Source organism: Gigantopelta aegis, unplaced genomic scaffold (assembly GCF_016097555.1).
Source record: "Gigantopelta aegis isolate Gae_Host unplaced genomic scaffold, Gae_host_genome ctg2253_pilon_pilon:::debris, whole genome shotgun sequence".
Classification (NCBI taxonomy): Eukaryota; Metazoa; Mollusca; class Gastropoda; order Neomphalida; family Peltospiridae; genus Gigantopelta; species Gigantopelta aegis.
In genome coordinates, this window is record NW_024532882.1 from 59126 (window position 1) to 77842 (window position 18717).

The window sequence follows — 18717 nt, forward strand, 5'->3', positions numbered from 1 at the left end:
TTTGCAATTTGTCCCAACATCAAGTCTAAGTAGTTGCTTTTCTGTTGAGCTGTAAGACGTTGTCTTACTGGGATATGTTCACCATCGTCAGCGAAACCTCTCGTGGGTTCTGTACGGGACTTTTATTCCACGTATATCCATCGGCCAGGAAACAGCTGAAGTTGGGATCGAGTGACAACGTGTACATTATATTTTGATGCCAGTTTTCGAATGAATTAACTGTTTCTACTTTTGTTAGAGACCATTGTTTTGGGGTGCGGCGTGTCTGTGCCATGGTGTGGTTGTGTTGTAGAAGTACATGAAAGAATGTGTGTTACAGGCGAGCTAAACGTCGAACCGATCAGCTACATGACGTAGTAAAACTATACAGGACAGCTTATGGGAAAGTCTGGTTGTGTTCAGATGCATGGTTTCGATACCTGCTGCCACCACGCCAGTTAAGAGAATAGTTGCCGCACTAATAGTTACTGATCAGAAACACAAACTTAAAAAGTAAAACACAATTTTACTTGAGAAATATAAAAGGAGAAGGAAGAGTGAAAAACAAGGGCGATTACTTTTACCCAATACATCAAAGGAGATAACTCCAACTAAGATTGCTTTTTAATAATTAAAGATATTATTTAACATTTATTCTTTTTAATCAATTTATATGTCTCTACCAGCTCTACCAAATGTTTATGGTGGCTGGATGGGGACATTTCTTTTAGCTGTGTATATATGTTATGTGTTTGTGGTATGCAAGTGTGTGAGTGTAAGTGTATTGCTCGGTATTGCATGTTATAAATATGTGTGTCTTTTAATTTTGGCTTTGGTTGTTTGTTTTTTGGGGGGAGTTGTTTTCCTTTTATTTTTTTATTTTTTTTTTTTTATTATTATTATTATTATTTTATTTTTTTTGTAAATAAATTTGATAGGTTTATGTTTATGTATATTTTACCCATATTTTAATCATTATTTTATATTTTTAATAAAAAAAAAAAATAAATATGTAATTTAACAGGGCTTGGTTAATATTACCTAGTCTACTGCCCTAGGTATTATAGATTAAAGTGTTCGCCGTGTCTTCTAAATAATGTAATCGTGTTGTTTTGGAGGACAACTGAGGAGTCGCCTGTTTTTCCATGGATCGGCCGGGTTCACCTCTCTCCTTCTGGCAGGCTTGGTACTTAAAACGAAATATTAAATTAATCATTGCTGGATTTTTTGCGCCACTCTCCTAGTGGCACCAGCAATTAAACTCTTATAACCCTTTATAAACTCTTATAACTGCGGTTGGACATGGGGTGGGGGGGGGGGGGGGGGGGGTGATGGGATGCCGGGAGTTAGGGCATTCTTTGGGGCTATATGCATAGGCAGTTTGGCCTTAGGTTTTGTGTAGGGCCGGCCTCCAGTCCCTCCCGACCCTCACCTGGTCACACCAATGTTTAAAATATGACTGGCAGCCCCTTTCCTCTTAACCTCCCATGGGCTTAATGAATATTGTTTAAGAATTATTATTAATTTTAGACCAGCCCATCTAACTTGCACCGAAAATATATTATATTAATAATTTATATAGGTTAGGAATGTTGATATTTTTCTTTAAGGGCGCAGCCAAAACTTTTTAACCCCAATTCTCCCCTTTTTATACTTTTGGTGTTAATATTCAAAATTTCCCCTATTTGTTAGGTTATCCCTGTCCCGAGTCAGATCCCCGATCCTATCGGAGGCCGGACTCGGGATAGGCATGTTCGAAACCCTAGTGGTATATGGACACATTAAACCAGTTACTAAGCTAAGCTAACAATATCTAGCACAGTTTCAAAATCCAAGAAGGCTGATCTGGCCTTTGATTGAATGAGTTGTTTTTTACTTTTCATGGTCCACGTACAAGCAGATTTCAACCAAATATATTACAAATGATCCTCTCATGGCCCTGATCAAGTATTGTTATTTTTCAGGCTGATGCAAAATCCAAGATGGCCCACCTGGCCTCTGATTGGTTCAGACATTTTCAACATCTTCTCAAATTCCACCAGGCTAATTTCAACTAAACATGACCCAAGTTATATCCTCTCATGGCCATGCATATGTTGTTATTTTTGGGGCCAATTGAAAATCCAATAATTACAAGATGATCCTGTTTTAACCATATTACATTATCTTGCGTATATACATGTATTAATATTAATTGTGTTTTTATTACTATTGTAAATACTATCTAAATCTGTTACATGTATGTTTGGTTGTTTAGCCACTGTTCCCACTGAATTTGATAAATCATGTGAGAAGTTATGAATTTACAAAAAATAACCATGAAAATGATTTGGACTTAATTAGCTTTTTCTGTTCAAATTCAACTACACAAACTAAGCCTTTCTTGTGTGGAACCTTGCGCAACCTTCCACAAGAGTAGACATGCTTGCACAGTTGATGATATACATGCAGCAAGCTTCCACAAGTGTAGACATGCTTTCAGTTGATGATATACATGCAGCAAGCTTCCACAAGTGTAGACATGCTTTCACAGTTGAAGATATACATGCAGCAAGCTTCCACAAGAGTAGACATGCTTTCACAGTTGAAGATATACATGCAGCAAGCTTGCACAAGAGTAGACATGCTTGCACAGTTGAAGATATACATGCAGCAAGCTTGCACAAGAGTAGACATGCTTTCACAGTTGATGATATACATGCAGCAAGCTTCCACAAGAGTAGACATGCTTTCACAGTTGATGATATACATGCAGCAAGCTTCCACAAGTGTAGACATGCTTTCAGTTGATGATATACATGCAGCAAGCTTCCACAAGTGTAGACATGCTTGCACAGTTGATGATATACATGCAGCAAGCTTCCACAAGTGTAGACATGCTTTCACAGTTGAAGATATACATGCAGCAAGCTTCCACAAGAGTAGACATGCTTTCACAGTTGAAGATATACATGCAGCAAGCTTCCACAAGAGTAGACATGCTTGCACAGTTGAAGATATACATGCAGCAAGCTTGCACAAGAGTAGACATGCTTTCACAGTTGATGATATACATGCAGCAAGCTTCCACAAGAGTAGACATGCTTTCACAGTTGATGATATACATGCAGCAAGCTTGCACAAGTGTAGACATGCTTTCACAGTTGATGATATACATGCAGCAAGCTTCCACAAGTGTAGACATGCTTTCACAGTTGAAGATATACATGCAGCAAGCTTCCACAAGAGTAGACATGCTTTCACAGTTGAAGATATACATGCAGCAAGCTTCCACAAGAGTAGACATGCTTTCACAGTTGAAGATATACATGCAGCAAGCTTCCACAAGAGTAGACATGCTTTCACAGTTGATGATATACATGCAGCAAGCTTGCACAAGTGTAGACATGCTTTCACAGTTGATGATATACATGCAGCAAGCTTGCACAAGTGTAGACATGCTTTCACAGTTGAAGATATACATGCAGCAAGCTTGCACAAGTGTAGACATGCTTTCACAGTTGACGATATACATGCAGCAAGCTTGCACAAGAGTAGACATGCTTTCACAGTTGATGATATACATGCAGCAAGCTTGCACAAGAGTAGACATGCTTTCACAGTTGAAGATATACATGCAGCAAGCTTGCACAAGAGTAGACATGCTTGCACAGTTGAAGATATACATGCAGCAAGCTTCCACAAGTGTAGACATGCTTTCACAGTTAGATATACATGCTTGCACACAGCTTTCACAGTTGATGATATACATGCAGCAAGCTTGCACAAGTGTAGACATGCTTTCACATGATATACATGCAGCAAGCTTGCACAATGTAGACATGCTTTCACAGTTTGATATACACAGCAAGCTTGAGTAGACATGCTTTCACTTTGCAGCAAGCTTGCACAAGAGTAGACATGCTTTCACAGTTGAAGATATACATGCAGCAAGCTTGCACAAGAGTAGACATGCTTGCACAGTTGAAGATATACATGCAGCAAGCTTCCACAAGAGTAGACATGCTTGCACAGTTGATGATATACATGCAGCAAGCTTGCAAAAATGAAAACATGCATGCGGCAAGCTTGCAGAATTACTGACTACTTTATGCGAGCTAAATGTTAGCTTGCAAATACATGTAGCTTGCATTGCTTGTACTACCTTGTAACAACCTTGTGACTACCTAGCCGCAAGCATGCATTTTTGTTTGGGTATAGACTAAGAAACCAAAATGACATATCTATTTCGTTTGCCAGAACTAATATATTAAAACTATTCTTTTTTCATTCGACTATTGCTCAGTGGAACACCTTGCCATTAGAAATTAGAAACTGGGAGCAAATTTCAACCTTTACAAACACAGTTGCACCTGAAGATTACAAGGTGCCTTCTTCGTTCCACTTATGTGGAAATCGAAAGGAAAATATCTTACATACACGATTAAGGCACGCTTAATTGTAGTATCTTAAATGCTGATTTGTATCGCTGTGTACTATAGTTACAGATCCATCCTGCAAATGTGGGTATCATTACGAGAGCAGCTTCCATTACTTCTTTCAGTGTAAACTTTATACCCAGCAAAGACAACATCTATTAGACTTTTTAAGTGCATTTGTACCAATAAACCTCCAGGTAGTACTAAACGGTAGAACCACATTAAGTAACGACACAAAGAAGCAAATATTTCATTATGTTCCAAAATACATTAAACAAACAGAAAGATTCAATAAATAAAATATGGTTTTATAAATGATTAGATAAATAAATTATGGCTCGATAAAAGTATATCAAAATGTGTGGAACTTATCAGCTATTCCATGTCAAAGCCGCGATTTACACAATTAGTAGTGTGTGTATCCAAACACATAGTTCATACAAAAAAAAATAATGATGCTGTTGTAGTTCTGATATAGGGACTTTGGAAGTATTTGTTAAAAAGTCCGGGGATAGGGACCTGTGCTCCACTACTCGAGGACGAAAATGTGCGTTTTTTTATGTGCTAATATATAAATAATGATAAACAAATATGTTGCTTGTGACCCACCGCTAGAGACTGCCCCGTTAGTAGATATCCTTCACACAGACCTGCAATCCATGTATGTTTACTTAGCTTCATGTTATAAAATGGACTATATGTATATTAGAAAAGAACCTTATTTATTGGTTGATAATTATAATGGATACTTTGTAATATGAAAGCATACAAAAATCACAATTTCTTTTTATGCCCCTGCGTGTGCTGTAACCTCACCGTGGTGCAGGGGTGTAACATTCTCTTTGAGAATGGCCAATACAGCACAAATTGAAGTTTGGAGTAAAATTCGGTGTCCGTAAAATTCTGTGATATTTGTATTTGTATTTTTGCACAGTTCTTTACACTGTTTTTTGTTTAAACTTGGAATTTTTATATTGATGTTGGTCATCACTTTATTTATTTGTTTGCATTACCATAGTTTGACACCCAATAGCCGATGTATTTTTCGTGCTGGGGTGTCGTTAAACATTCATTCATTCATTCATTCATTCTTTTTATGTTCTGAACATTGGTTACATGAGGAGTGTTTCCAGAAGAAAAAGGCACACAGTTGTCTTCACAAAATAAAAAGTACAGCTTTTATTAACTAGACACTTGATATTGGGATAGATAGTATCCTATATATCTTTTCACTGTCAATATTAATATTTTATTTAAATTTCACAAGGCCTGAAACGTTTTTCGTTCAATGTTGTAGTGCCTATTAATACCTTTGACTGTCTGGAAGTCGTAATCTAGTTTGACATACTAAATGACTTAAATATTCCAGATTGTAAAATCATATATAACAATTATATGGTCAGTCTGTGAGTTTTGCTTCTTGTAGTCTTGGCAACTTCCCAACACTGATAAAAGTGTCGTGGCTATAGTCGCTTAGGGTAAATTTCAGGGTGTATCAAGTCCGTGTATCATTACAGGTTTTGAAGTTTATTTTTGAAGTTGTGTTAGTTACATGCAAGTTTTGCATTCTGCACTTACCTATACATCATAGACGTTCTGTCTGTACCAGGACTGCACAGTTTGTGTGAATGACCGTTTCATTTGTGTGAGGGTCGCGCAAAACCGTCCTTGCGTAACCCATTTTCCGTTCACGCGAATTTTGTGCGCAGCAGTGCTGAACGATATTTTGCTCATCGTTGAAAATAAAACGCCACTCACTACATCAACAGTGATGGGTATTGTGCGGGGGATGCGGACGATTCGTCATTCTTTCCTGTTCAGTATTGTTGCATTGCCACTCGAACAATACTGCAGATTTCCCTAACTCCGCCTGTCAAATTATCCTATAGTACATGTCACGACAATTGGCACATCAAAAGACCATGGTTTTGAATTGAATAATTCGGCACAAAATCAGAATAACTGACTTTTAGTCTTTATGCACAATGTACATAATATACAGAGGTATTTAACTTCATAACTTTTCTTGTAATATGGTGTTGCTATGGTAACTGAATGGCAAATGAAAAGTAGCAAAAATGACGAAAAACACTGCTAAAAACCTTTTTTTTGCTCATACAAAATTTATTAATATTTTTGCCCGAAAATTGGTACAAAAAAGTACCCTCCTATCTATTTCCAAAACCATTTACATTTTTATCCTAACTCTTTAGAAGTAAAGTTATTGCTGAAAACGTAGGTGCCGATTGCCATGATGCGTACTATAGTAAAACAAACAAACCCTGACCTTTATAACTAAGAAGCTGCATACAAAAAATTCTCGGGTTTGGTAAAGTTGCAAAAGAAAAATGCTTTGAAACTGTTGGATGGTAAATCGAACCGAACAGCTTGTACTATGATGATAAGTGCTATGGCCGACGTGGTGTGAGAAGATATTAAAGAACTTTTAGAAGATGCTAAGTTTATATCTGGGTTATGTGATGGATCCGAAGCAAGGAAAACAAAAGAAGAGAAAGAACTGATTTATGCCAAAGTTGTGAAAAATGGTAAACCTATTTGTGTTATACTGAAATGTCAACGAATGAAAGATTTTGGAGGAACTGATGCTAGTAGTGTAAAAAAAGGTTTATCTTTTAGGCATTGCAGAATATGGCATTACCATCACAGATAAAGACTCCATTAAAATGATATCTGTTTGTGCAGATGGGGCATCTGTTAATATGGGTGTACTAAATGGTGCTACCCCTGCGTGTGCATTAACCTCACCGTGGTGCAGGGGTGAACATTCTTTTATAGAATGGCCAATAAATGCACAACTCCTCGTATGAGGCACCTTGTTGGCCGTGAGGTGCATCCCGTAATGCTGGATGATGGGATCCTGGTGGTTGAGTTGGGTGCATATCTGCGGGTATGTTTTCTGGCAACACACCACTTTGGCCTGGAGTTCAGCCAGACGGGTGGTCAGGGAGGCCCGACCTGATCAATCGGCTGGTCATGTCAAGCTCAAGAGAAAACAACCTTTGTTTCTTTCATCTAGCCAAGAACAAGCATTGTTTAATTTACCATGTGTATTTGTTGCTCTTGGGGCGGTGGCTAGGGTCATTTGGGTGATTTATTGTTTGTATATTGCCCAAGTATATCAATCATGTATCCCTGGCATGGCTGTCTGCTGGTTATCCGCAGCACCATGTCCCCTTTGTTGGACTCGGTGGTGGGTGGGGGACATGGTTGATGAACATTTGAATTATTAATATGAATATCATCCAAAATTTAATTCCAAATTCTGATGGGACCCTGAAAAGCGTCCACACCGAAGTTTCGTACTTCTTGTCTTCGGACGAGGAGTCCATGGCATCAAGAACAAATGTGAAGAAATCCAAAGTGATTTCTTCACAAAATTGGCCAAGGTTTCTTGTCATCAGTTCTACTGATGATGGGGCCTTGAACAAATTATCCCCGTTTGCCATTCAAAAGGCAATTGTTGGCTTGGCTGGTGAGCCTAAATCAGTAAAAAAAATAAAGAATGGATTATTGATTGAATGTTCAACCGAAAAACACTCAACTTGTCTTCTCAAGTCTACAGTTTTTTGTACCTTATCCATTAAGGTCACTCCGCATACCTCCCTTAACTCGTCTAAGGGAGTGATCAGATGCAGGGATCTGGAAGGAGTTAGTGAGGATGAGATATGCCAAAATCTATGTTCGCAGGGTGTTACTGCTGTGAGGAGGATAAAGGTTCATCGGAGCAATGAATTGTTACCGACGAATACTTTTATCCTAACATTTAACATCCCTACCCTTCCCCAATCTGTCAAGGCTGGTTACCTTAGTATTCCTGTTGAACCCTTTATTCCAAACCCCTTGCGTTGCTTCAAATGCCAGAGGTAACCATGGTCAGAACACGTGTCGTGGGAAACTTACATGTGGCTGATGTGGTCTTTTTGACCATGATAGCAAGACGTGTACAAACGATATACTTTGTCTTAACTGCAAAGGCAACCACTGTGCATACTCGCGAGAGTGTCCACGGTGGAAACTGGAAAAACGGGTTCAGCAGGTAAAGGTACAAAATAAGTTATCTTTCATGGATGCCAGGAGGTTGGTGGAAACAGCAACACCAACAGTGGTTGGCAAGTCATATGCAGCTGCAGTTGCTGCCAAAGTCGCCACTAAAAGTGTTGGAGTTAACACAGAATTAACCTGGCATTGTGATGATGCCAAATACAAAAAACTGTCTGACATTGAGAAGGCTCAAAAACAGGTGCGCAAAGCATCACAAAAAAACAAAGTTACTCCCCAGCACAAAGAAATGGAAACCCAAGTGTCATTTGATGTTACAAATCCACCAAATAGGTCGAGCACTAGTCTCCCTAAGACAGGTAATGACACAAAGAAAACAAAAGAAGTACTTTCAGGTCGGCTGAAAATGATCGAACTGCGTTCGGTCCCGATCAGCAATATGTACGAAACTTTGGCTGATATTGGTGATGATGATATGGAGGTTTCATCTCCAGATCATTGCCGATCACAAAGACCACCAGCAAAGCCAAAGATAAAGCCCATACTTCCTCCCGATGGAAAATAAAGTCATCCAATGGAACTGCCGTGGGCTTAGGCCCAATTTTGATGAATTAAGTCTTTTAATTCAAAAACATAATCCTCTTGCAGTGTGTCTTCAGGAAACGTTCTTGAAGGACACTGATCATATTACTATGAGAGGATTTAACCTCTATCATAAATTTCAAGAAACTGAAAATAGAGCATCTGGGTGTGTTTCCATTCTTGTTAATGAAAACACTCCTCAGAGTATAGTAGCATTAATTACAAATTTACAAGCTGTGGCTGTAAAGGTCACGGCTCATAAAACTATAACTGTGTTCGGTTTACTTGCCACCTCGAAACCATTTTAGTTTTCATCCTAGGGACTTTCAATGTCTTATTGATCAGCTCCCTACTCCATTTATTATTATGGGAGATTTTAATTGTCACCACACTTTGTGGGGATGTGAGGATGTAAATATTAGAGGTAAACACAAATCGAAGACTTAATTCTCAAAAATGACTTACTTTTCTTCAATGATAAAAGTCATACATATTTTCATTCTGCAAGTGGTTCTTTCACTTCTATAGATTTAACCCTTTGTAGTCCTTCACTTTTTCTTGATTTCTCCTGGAAAGTTGGTTCAGACCTTTGTGGTAGTGACCACTTTCCCATTATTTTGGAGAATGATGGACCACCATCACTTGAAAGGGTTCAAAGGTGGAAGTTGGCGAAGGCAAATTGGGGTCAGTTTCAGCATCTGTGCAGCACTCGTCTGCAACAATTTACCATTACTGATGCTGATGATCCCATGTCTTTGTTCACTTCCATCTTGAAGGACAATGCAGATGAAACTATTCCTAAGACTTCGGCAGTGCCAAAGCGTTTCAATAAACCATGGTTTAATGATACGTGCAAAAATGCATTCAAAGAGCGAAACAGGTTGCTTGAGCGGTTCAAACGTGAACCTACAGCAGACAACCTGGATGCATTTCGTATTGCTAGGGCTAAGGCTCGCAGAGAGATTAGACAGAGTAAGAAATCATCTTGGAGAACTTTTGTCTCCAAGTTGAATTCACACACATCAGTAAAATCTGTCTGGAATAGGATCCGTAAAATCAAAGGTAAAGATTCTAGTAATACAGTTCATCATTTGTCTGTTAATGACACAGATGTCACGTCTCATCGTGACATTGCCAATGCATTGGCAGACAATTTTTCTCATAACTCATCTTCTGCTTTCAGTACAGATGCCTTTAAATATGTCCGAACTAAAGCTGAAAAGCAGTCCATTAATTTTTCATCCGAAAATGCTGAAGTGTACAACAGGCATTTCTCTATGGAGGAATTGCAGGATGCTCTTCTTAGAGCCCATGATACATCAGTAGGTCCAGATGAAATTCATTATCAGTTATTAAAACATTTACCTGAATCATTGTTGATGGTTCTTTTGAATATTTTTAATAACAGCTGGATTTCTGGAGACTTTCCTTCTGATTGGAGGAAAGCTATTATTATTCCTATTCCCAAGCCTGGTAAGGATCCAACCAATCCTACTAGTTATCGCCCTATCGCTTTGACAAGTTGCATTTGTAAAACCATGGAATGCATGATCAATCGTAGACTTGTCTGGTATCTTGAATCTCACAAATTGCTCACTAACGTGCAATGTGGGTTCAGATCTAGATGTAGCACGGTTGATCATCTTGTTAGATTTGAAACGTTTCATCCATAATCAGCACTTGGTTTCATTGTTTTTTGATTTGGAGAAAGCTTACGATACCACGTGGAAGTATGGGATTTTAAACGACCTCCATGGCATGGGCCTGAGAGGTCGACTTCCTGTTTTTATTTTACAATTTTTAAAAGATAGATCTTTTAAAGTTCGGGTGGGGTCGACATTGTCTGACATTCACCCATAGGAGATGGGTGTGCCTCAAGGTAGTATCCTGTCTGTAACTTTATTTTCTGTGAAAATTAACAGCATCTCCCAGTGTTTAACACCTGGTGTGGATTGCTCGTTATATGTCGATGATTTTCAGATTTGTTACAGATCGTCCAATATGAGTATCATTGAACGTAAGTTGCAGCTTTGTTTGAATAAACTTCATCAATGGGCAACTGACAATGGATTTAGATTCTCAAAGGCAAAAACGGTTTGTATGCATATCTGCCAGAAAAGAGGTCTCCACTTAGATCCACAGTTGTTTCTGGACAAAAATCCAATTCCAGTTGTGGAGGAGACTAAATTTCTGGGGGTTATATTTGACAGGAAACTATCTTTTGTGCCCCATCTCAAATATGTTAAAAAGAAGGGCTTGAAAGTTCTTAATATTTTAAAAGTTATTGGTAATACGGAATGGGGAGCAGACCGCAAGGTTATGCTCCGTCTGTATAGATCTCTTGTCAGGTCTAAACTTGATTATGGATCCATTGTGTATGGGTCGGCACGCAAGTCTTACTTGCAGATGCTAGATCCTATACACAATAAGGCTTTGTCTTGGTGCATTTAGAACATCTCCTGTAGAGAGCTTGTACGTTGATGCACACGAACCTTGTTTGGGTGCTAGACGTGCCAAGCTTTCTCTGCAGTATGCTGCCAAGATTAATTCTTTACCGAAACATCCAGCACATGATGCGGTGTTTGACAACAAATATGTGAAGTTGTTTGATGCAAGGCTAAATGCTATTCGTACATTTGGTCTTCGCATTAAGCGTTTTTTGTCGCTTTCCAACATTGATTTAAATGACACTTTGGAAACTCCTTCATATTTTGTTTTACCACCTTGGTGTCTTACACCACCTAAAATTGTATTTGATCTGGCGCATCTGAAGAAAGATCGCACAGATGCTGTTATTTATAAACAGTTTTTCATGGAAATTCAAGACAAGTACCGTGATTACATTCCTGTGTATACAGATGGATCACGGGATGGAAATTCTGTGGCTTGTGCTACAGTTTTTCCATCAGATACAATACTTTCCATGCGACTGCCTGACTCAGCATCAATCTTTAGTGCTGAAGTTTGGGCAGTTATTAAAGCCTTAGAAGAAATTAAAGATTCAATAGCATCCAAATTTATTATTTTTACAGATTCACTTTCGTGTCTCCAAGCTTTACGTAATATGAAGCTGGACCATCCCTTAATTGGGATGGTGATACGAAAGTGTGTCTTTTTATCTATTGCCAATAAAGACATTGTATTTTGTTGGGTACCCAGCCATGTTGGCATCAGGGGCAATGAACAGGCAGATTCAGCTGCCAAGTCTGCTTTGGATTTGCCTCATGCCAGGGTTGGTGTGCCTTATACTGATTTTAAACTTAACATCAACCAATTTATCTTTTCGATTTGGCAACGTGATTGGGACGGTGAGGTTACGAACAAGCTTCATGCTATCAAGCCAGTCTTGGGAGAGTGGCAGACAGTGCAGGAAGGATGAAATAGTCTTGTGTCATGCCCGCATTGGTCATACTCACTTGACCCATTCATTTATCTTAAAGAAAGATCCTCCACCTCAGTGTGAATACTGTCAGTGTACTCTGACTGTGCGTCACATTTTGGTGGAGTGTCAGTTTTTGAAAGAAATTCGAAAAGATATATTTGGTCAGAGAAATGTAATGGAATCCTTTCGATTCCATCCAGAACTTTTATTACAATTTCTTCGAGATACTGACTTTATTGTAAATTTTAATTTGATTCATCTGTGATATTTGTATTTTTGCACAGTTCTTTACACTGTGTTTTAATTTAACTGTTGAATTTTTATATTGATGTTGATTATCAAATTTGTTTCGCTTTTACCATAGTTTGACACCCAATAGCCGATGTATTTTTCGTGCTGGGGTGTCGTTAAACATTCATTCATTCATTCATTCATTCATTCATTCTAAATGGTGCTATGTCTACACTGAAACAGGATATCAAACATTTACATGTTATTCACTGTTCCCTTCACAAGTTAGAACTGTCTGTTAAGGATGCATTCAGTAAATCACCAGAATTTGAAAACATTGACGAAATGATGAAATTCGTTCATTAATTACTTGTTCAAAAACAGTGGTAAAAATTGGAGATTGATGCAGCTTATTGCAGAAAAACTACAAGTCAACATACGTAGATACCCCAAAGTACATGGAACACGATTTCAGAGCCACAAAGACCGAGGTCTATGTGGGTTTTTTATACAACTATTGTGTATTCTTATTGTTTGCTGAGAATGCCATAGAGACCCAAGGCCTTGTGACACCACAAATGAAAATGAAAATTGCTGGATTCAGAAGGAAAATGCTGCAGTACGAATTCAATGGTTGTGCTGCCCTATACCAAGAAATATTAGAAAAAACTGACCATGTTTCTCTGACAATGGAAGTGGTCAGTACCGTCATCTCAGATATATTTGATGTTTTAGATGACTGCAATGATATGCTTAATGACATAGTAAGCAGAACCAAGCCAAAGAAACCAGAATCATTTCGAAATTTTATCCACTGCTAGAAAGATGAAAGTGTTATCATAAAGGCTTCAGCTACAAATCTGCCATCAACTTTAAGTACGAGGGACACCACCAAACTGAAAGACAGACAAAAAGAAACTCTTGAGAAGAAACTTGTTACCAAAATAACACATGATCAAGAATTTGTGTTAAGGTAGAGTAAGTCAGGGTGAAGAGAAAGTTAAACATGTTCAAACACAATTGGTAAGAGAAATTCAAGAAGCCATAAACAGAAGATGTGACATCCTAAAGAAAAATGAAGTAATCAGATACATGACATTAGTGGATCATACTCGATGGGACCTCACTGATAAACAATATGGCATGAAAGAAATTGAAACACTGGCAGATCACTTCAGTAATCCACTGAAGACACATTCCTTCACGCTAGAAGCAGCCAAAGAAGAATTCCTCAAACTGAAAACTTTACACATTAGGAGGTATCCATCCAAATGTGACAAAATTCAGTTTTGGTCAAAAATATTTACTTACCACGAGGATTCCTTTAAACATATCTTGCTGGTGGTAGAGTTATGTTTAGTTGTTGCATTGGCTCAAGGAACTGTAGAGAATGGTTTCAGTTGTTTACATAAAATGATGCCAGAACAACGTTCCACTCTTTCCAATTCTGCATTGGAAGATCTTCTTTTGCTAAAACTGAATATACCAGTTTTCAGTCAGTTTTCCCCAGAAGGTGACTATGAGGAATCTGTGGTTAAACGAGGTGTCGAAAAGTACTTGAACTCAGCAAAATGGAGATGGGCTTTGAAACCCCAGGATCAAGCATCCCCACATCCACCAAAGAAGCATAGAGTGGACCATAATGAAAGTGACTCTAGTTCTGACAAATTACATGCATGCATTGATGACAGTGATACATATGATTTTGAAGATTCTGCTGCTGCTGATGATGAAAATGATGATGATGATGATGATGATGATGATGAAATCAAGACAATGTAAAACCAGTGAGTGACCATCCTAATTTGTAAGATGGATAGTTTCATATCAGTATAATTATGATGCTGTTTGAAATCTTAAGTTGTTTTAAATAATAAAGAAACTCTTCATAATGTTTTTAATTTCTTTATTTCAGTCATAATCCTTATTATATATGTATTATTACAAATATACAAGAATCAAAAATATAATTTTCTTATTTTAAAAAAAGGGTGGGTTACGCAGAATTTCAATTTGTGCATCCCTGTGTATCATGTTAGGTCAAGATGGAATGCCATTCTTCAAGAACACTGATTCAGTTTTATCTTTCTATAGATCATTAATCACTAAAATCGTTAATGAAAAGTACACTGATGTATGTGCAAAGAATATTGGGTCTACGAAAGTATAATTTCATCAGGTTGACATGAAATGGAGTACTGTTTATATTAATGTCTGCATAAAAATCTAAAGTATCTACCATGTCAGTAACAACACATAGCCATTTTCACTGCAAATCGTGTTCATCTATCTTCAACTGTTTATCTCTGCATATATATTTATATCTGTGTAGGCCTATAGTGTTCAGGTCTGTAGTGCCTGGACGCCAAGAGCTTCCCACTCTGAATCAGGATTATATGGTGGTCTCGCACCTTTAATCTTACCCAATATTATGTCAAATACATGGGATTTTATGCACCACATTTACACCATATTAACAGAAAATGGTCTATCTGCTTACGGACAAAATTGAGTCTGACCCCTAAGATGGACGTTAGGTGCCAGACTCTTTCTAACTACACGTCCACTGCAACCAATAATCCTTAAAATAAGGATAGATACAGGGTGTCAGTACTTCAACATAATACAGCTGATTACAAGCTGAACTCGGCCGTGGTTCTGTATGTCTCATTATATCACCTATATTTACAGTTGTGTTCAGTGGGTATCAATACCTGTACCACAGGTATGACAATTTTAATTCTGGTCACCTTCCTCTAGTCTCACTTCGTTGGCTTCCTCTAAAATAATGTGTTTATGCTTCTAACCATCAACGTTTCTTATTATCGTATTGTGTTGCTGTCATTGTACATAGGGCTATGCATGCCTACCATAAAGTAAGTGGGTTGGTAGTATAGGCCTATAGAAACAGAAACAGAATCAGACTACAGATATAGGGTTTCTGCCAGAGGGTACATAGGGTAAAATTGCATCCCCTAAAATTAATGGATATCTTTTTTTTAAATAATTTTTGAAAGATTATAGTAACAGAACTACTCTTTAAAATTTGTAAAAGTACATAAAATACAGTGTCCAATTTCAAAAGAATATAAGTCCATAACTACCTACTTTTATTACTTTTCTTTTTAATATTATTTATTCCATTACGTAAAATATATACAGTTTTTTCGCTGGTCAATGACAATGTGATCAATTTAACATTTGTTTCTTTCATGTTTTGATGTTTATCATTTTGCGTTCATGAATCAAGACAAAAATATACAAACGCCACTATGATTCCTTTTAAAACACGATTTGGCAAACTCACATACAGATGCCAACCATGATCAAGATAAATGTACCTACTTGTTTTCGCTGTTAACACAGGTGGTGCCGTTTCCTGTGTCCTGTAAGTGATGTGTGTTGTCACGTTTATGGAATACTCTGTTCCAGGCTGAAGACCAGTGATTTCCTTCATATTGGTTCCCTTGGTTACATCAGCACTACCAGGACCTGGTGTCCATGTCACAACATATTTAAACTCAGGTGTTGTATCCAATGGTGGTTGCCAGGTTACAGTTAACGAGTTAAGTGTTGATGATTGCAGGCTGAGATCGGTAACCTTTAGGCTGGTAACTGAAATAAAATAAATACAATCACGTATAATGAGCCTATTCAAAGATCAACTAATGTAGCATGTCTTTCCATTTGTATCTGCCATTTTAAGGTGTCCAAATCATAGTCTTTGGGTACACTGAGATCACCACCAATAATTACTGACTGACGAATGCTATCTTCTTCCATAATCCTCTTTATAGCTATCTGGTGTTTATGCCATGTTATAGCATTTAGTTTTGAAAAAACCACATAAGGCCAGTCAGTGTGTCCTAATACTCATCAATCAATGGCAATGGTTAGATATCCTTCAATTTTCTATGCACTATCTTAAGCCATTAAATGACCAGTAAAGGAGTTGATGCCCACTCGGATGTGGATGGTTGGATCACACCCACGTCCAACAGTTTTTGTGAATGGGCCTCCTAGCTGAGCCCTTCTCATAAAAAAAAGCATTGTAGTGTTCGCTGTAACTGTGTAACCATTTCTGTGTCTGTCTTATGTTCAGTCCCATTGTGGTGAACTCTCTTAAATCAAAACCATACTTGGTATACTGCTAGCAATAACATGACTGCTCAACTGCACTCTTGACCTATCATACATATCCTTCAAGAAGTCGGGGACATCCCCTGTGTCACCCATCATCATGCTCATGAGAACATCTTCTGACAGATCACTGTGCTTAATGACCTTTACCAGTTCAACTTCCTCTGCTTGAGCTAGTGATGTTCTAAAGACTCATTATAATCGAAAAGTGATTGGTTTGGCTCTACCGGTGTGATAAACAATTATAAAAATTCATAATCACGATCCATCTTGGGTTTTACTTTCAACCTTTCCCATATTCTATCCATCAATTAATTAATTAATTAATTTCTGTCCTGATATCTACTGTAGCGTCCACCCAGCATGCCTCTACTTCCACAGGGAAACATTTATCTATATCCATAACGATAGAAAACAATCTCCTGGACATAAACGTTTATGTAGAGAGCTGACATATCCTAGGTGGTGACCCAGTTGTGACAGTCATACCATCCAATTAAAAAAGCATGATAGAAAATGATTGATCTGTGATATACAGGCTAACCTGAAACTGATTAGTCTGTAAGTTAGATACAAGGTTTTTAACTAAACTTTAGTTGAAAAAGACGTTTAAATTTGTTTACAACTAATATTTTAGGATATGTAAGAAATAGAAGACTACATTCGTTTCAGTTATAGATTATGATACTATTTATCTTACACCTCGTTTAAAAAGTGAGTAAAAGTGAGTTGGATACATTTAAGATACTCTTAAGATAAATGACATCTAATGGCCATTCACCTGGTAACATACCTGTACTATTTGGTGTACTGCCACAAACAGTGAACGGTTAAAGGTGAATTAGCTTTTTGTAAATAATATTTGATTACTATAATAGATGCATGCAGCCAGCAATTAGTACAAGGACACATCACACACACACAATGAGAATGTTCTCACTGGAAACAAAGTATTTAACATTTTGTAGCTGCATCGCATGAATGCCCAGCATCCATCACACATGATCCCTAAAATGAGATAATATAAATGAATGAACGTTCAACAACACCTAGAAAAACAAATACATTGGCTGTTGGGTGTCAAACTAAGATAAATGTGTAAGTAAAATGTTGATCAACATCAATGTAAAAATTCTAAAGATAAATTAAAACAGCTTAAAAAACTGTGCAAAACATATAGATATCACAGGTGTGTACAATTAAAATTGGGAATAAAATTTAGTATATTTTAAGTAACCTAATATAGTGTATATTTACTTTTCCTGTTAGTATATTTAAATGTATCCATTGTGTCATGCTTATGCAATAAAATGTTTGAAATAAAATATCTTCTTGTTTTGACAAAATGAGACAACTCACGTACTTGGTGTGCATGGATTAGTTGTACGATAAAATCCATCTTTACATCGACAGACATTTGCCGTATTGTCGTCTGAGCTGCAGTCTGTGTCAGGTTCTCCACACTCACTGGTAGCCTGACAAGACTGTCCAAATGTGTATTCTAAAATGTAAAACAGATAGATATGATTTGAACAGTGCAGCAGAACAATCAGTACAATAAATTAATAAAATAGTAAGTAACGAATGAATGAATGAATCATTGAATGAACAAATAAATGAATGTTTAGCGACACCCAGTATGAAAAAGATATCAGCTACTGGGTGTCAAACAATGGTAAATATGAATACATGAGATATATGATTGCACTCCATCAAATTTGGCGTCTGTCAGAATATGCTGAGAGTACTCAAACTGAGGTGGAGGATCCTTCTTCAAAATAAATGAATATGTTAAATTATGTATGACCGATACAAGCACCACATCAGACAATTTCACAATTCCTGCACTGCCTATAGGAAAACTGCCACTCTTCTAGGACTAGCTTGACAGAATGAACCATGTTTGCAACCACACCATTCCAATCACTGTGCCAAGTTGAAAAAGCATGTTGGTTAATATTATGC

At 37.5% G+C, this 18717-nt stretch overlaps 1 protein-coding gene across 1 annotated transcript in view; it reads right to left on the minus strand.

Annotated features, from left to right (window-relative positions):
• The window catches only part of LOC121391378, a gene marked incomplete at both ends in the record, with an annotated part of 71025 nt that extends 52772 nt beyond the window's left edge, over positions 1-18253 (minus strand). The window contains 2 exons of the mRNA XM_041523032.1: positions 15958-16227; positions 18116-18253. Coding sequence (XP_041378966.1) covers positions 15958-16227; positions 18116-18253 — 408 coding nt within the window. The remainder of the gene's footprint in view (positions 1-15957; positions 16228-18115) is intronic.
• Between the last annotated feature and the right edge of the window lie 464 nt (positions 18254-18717).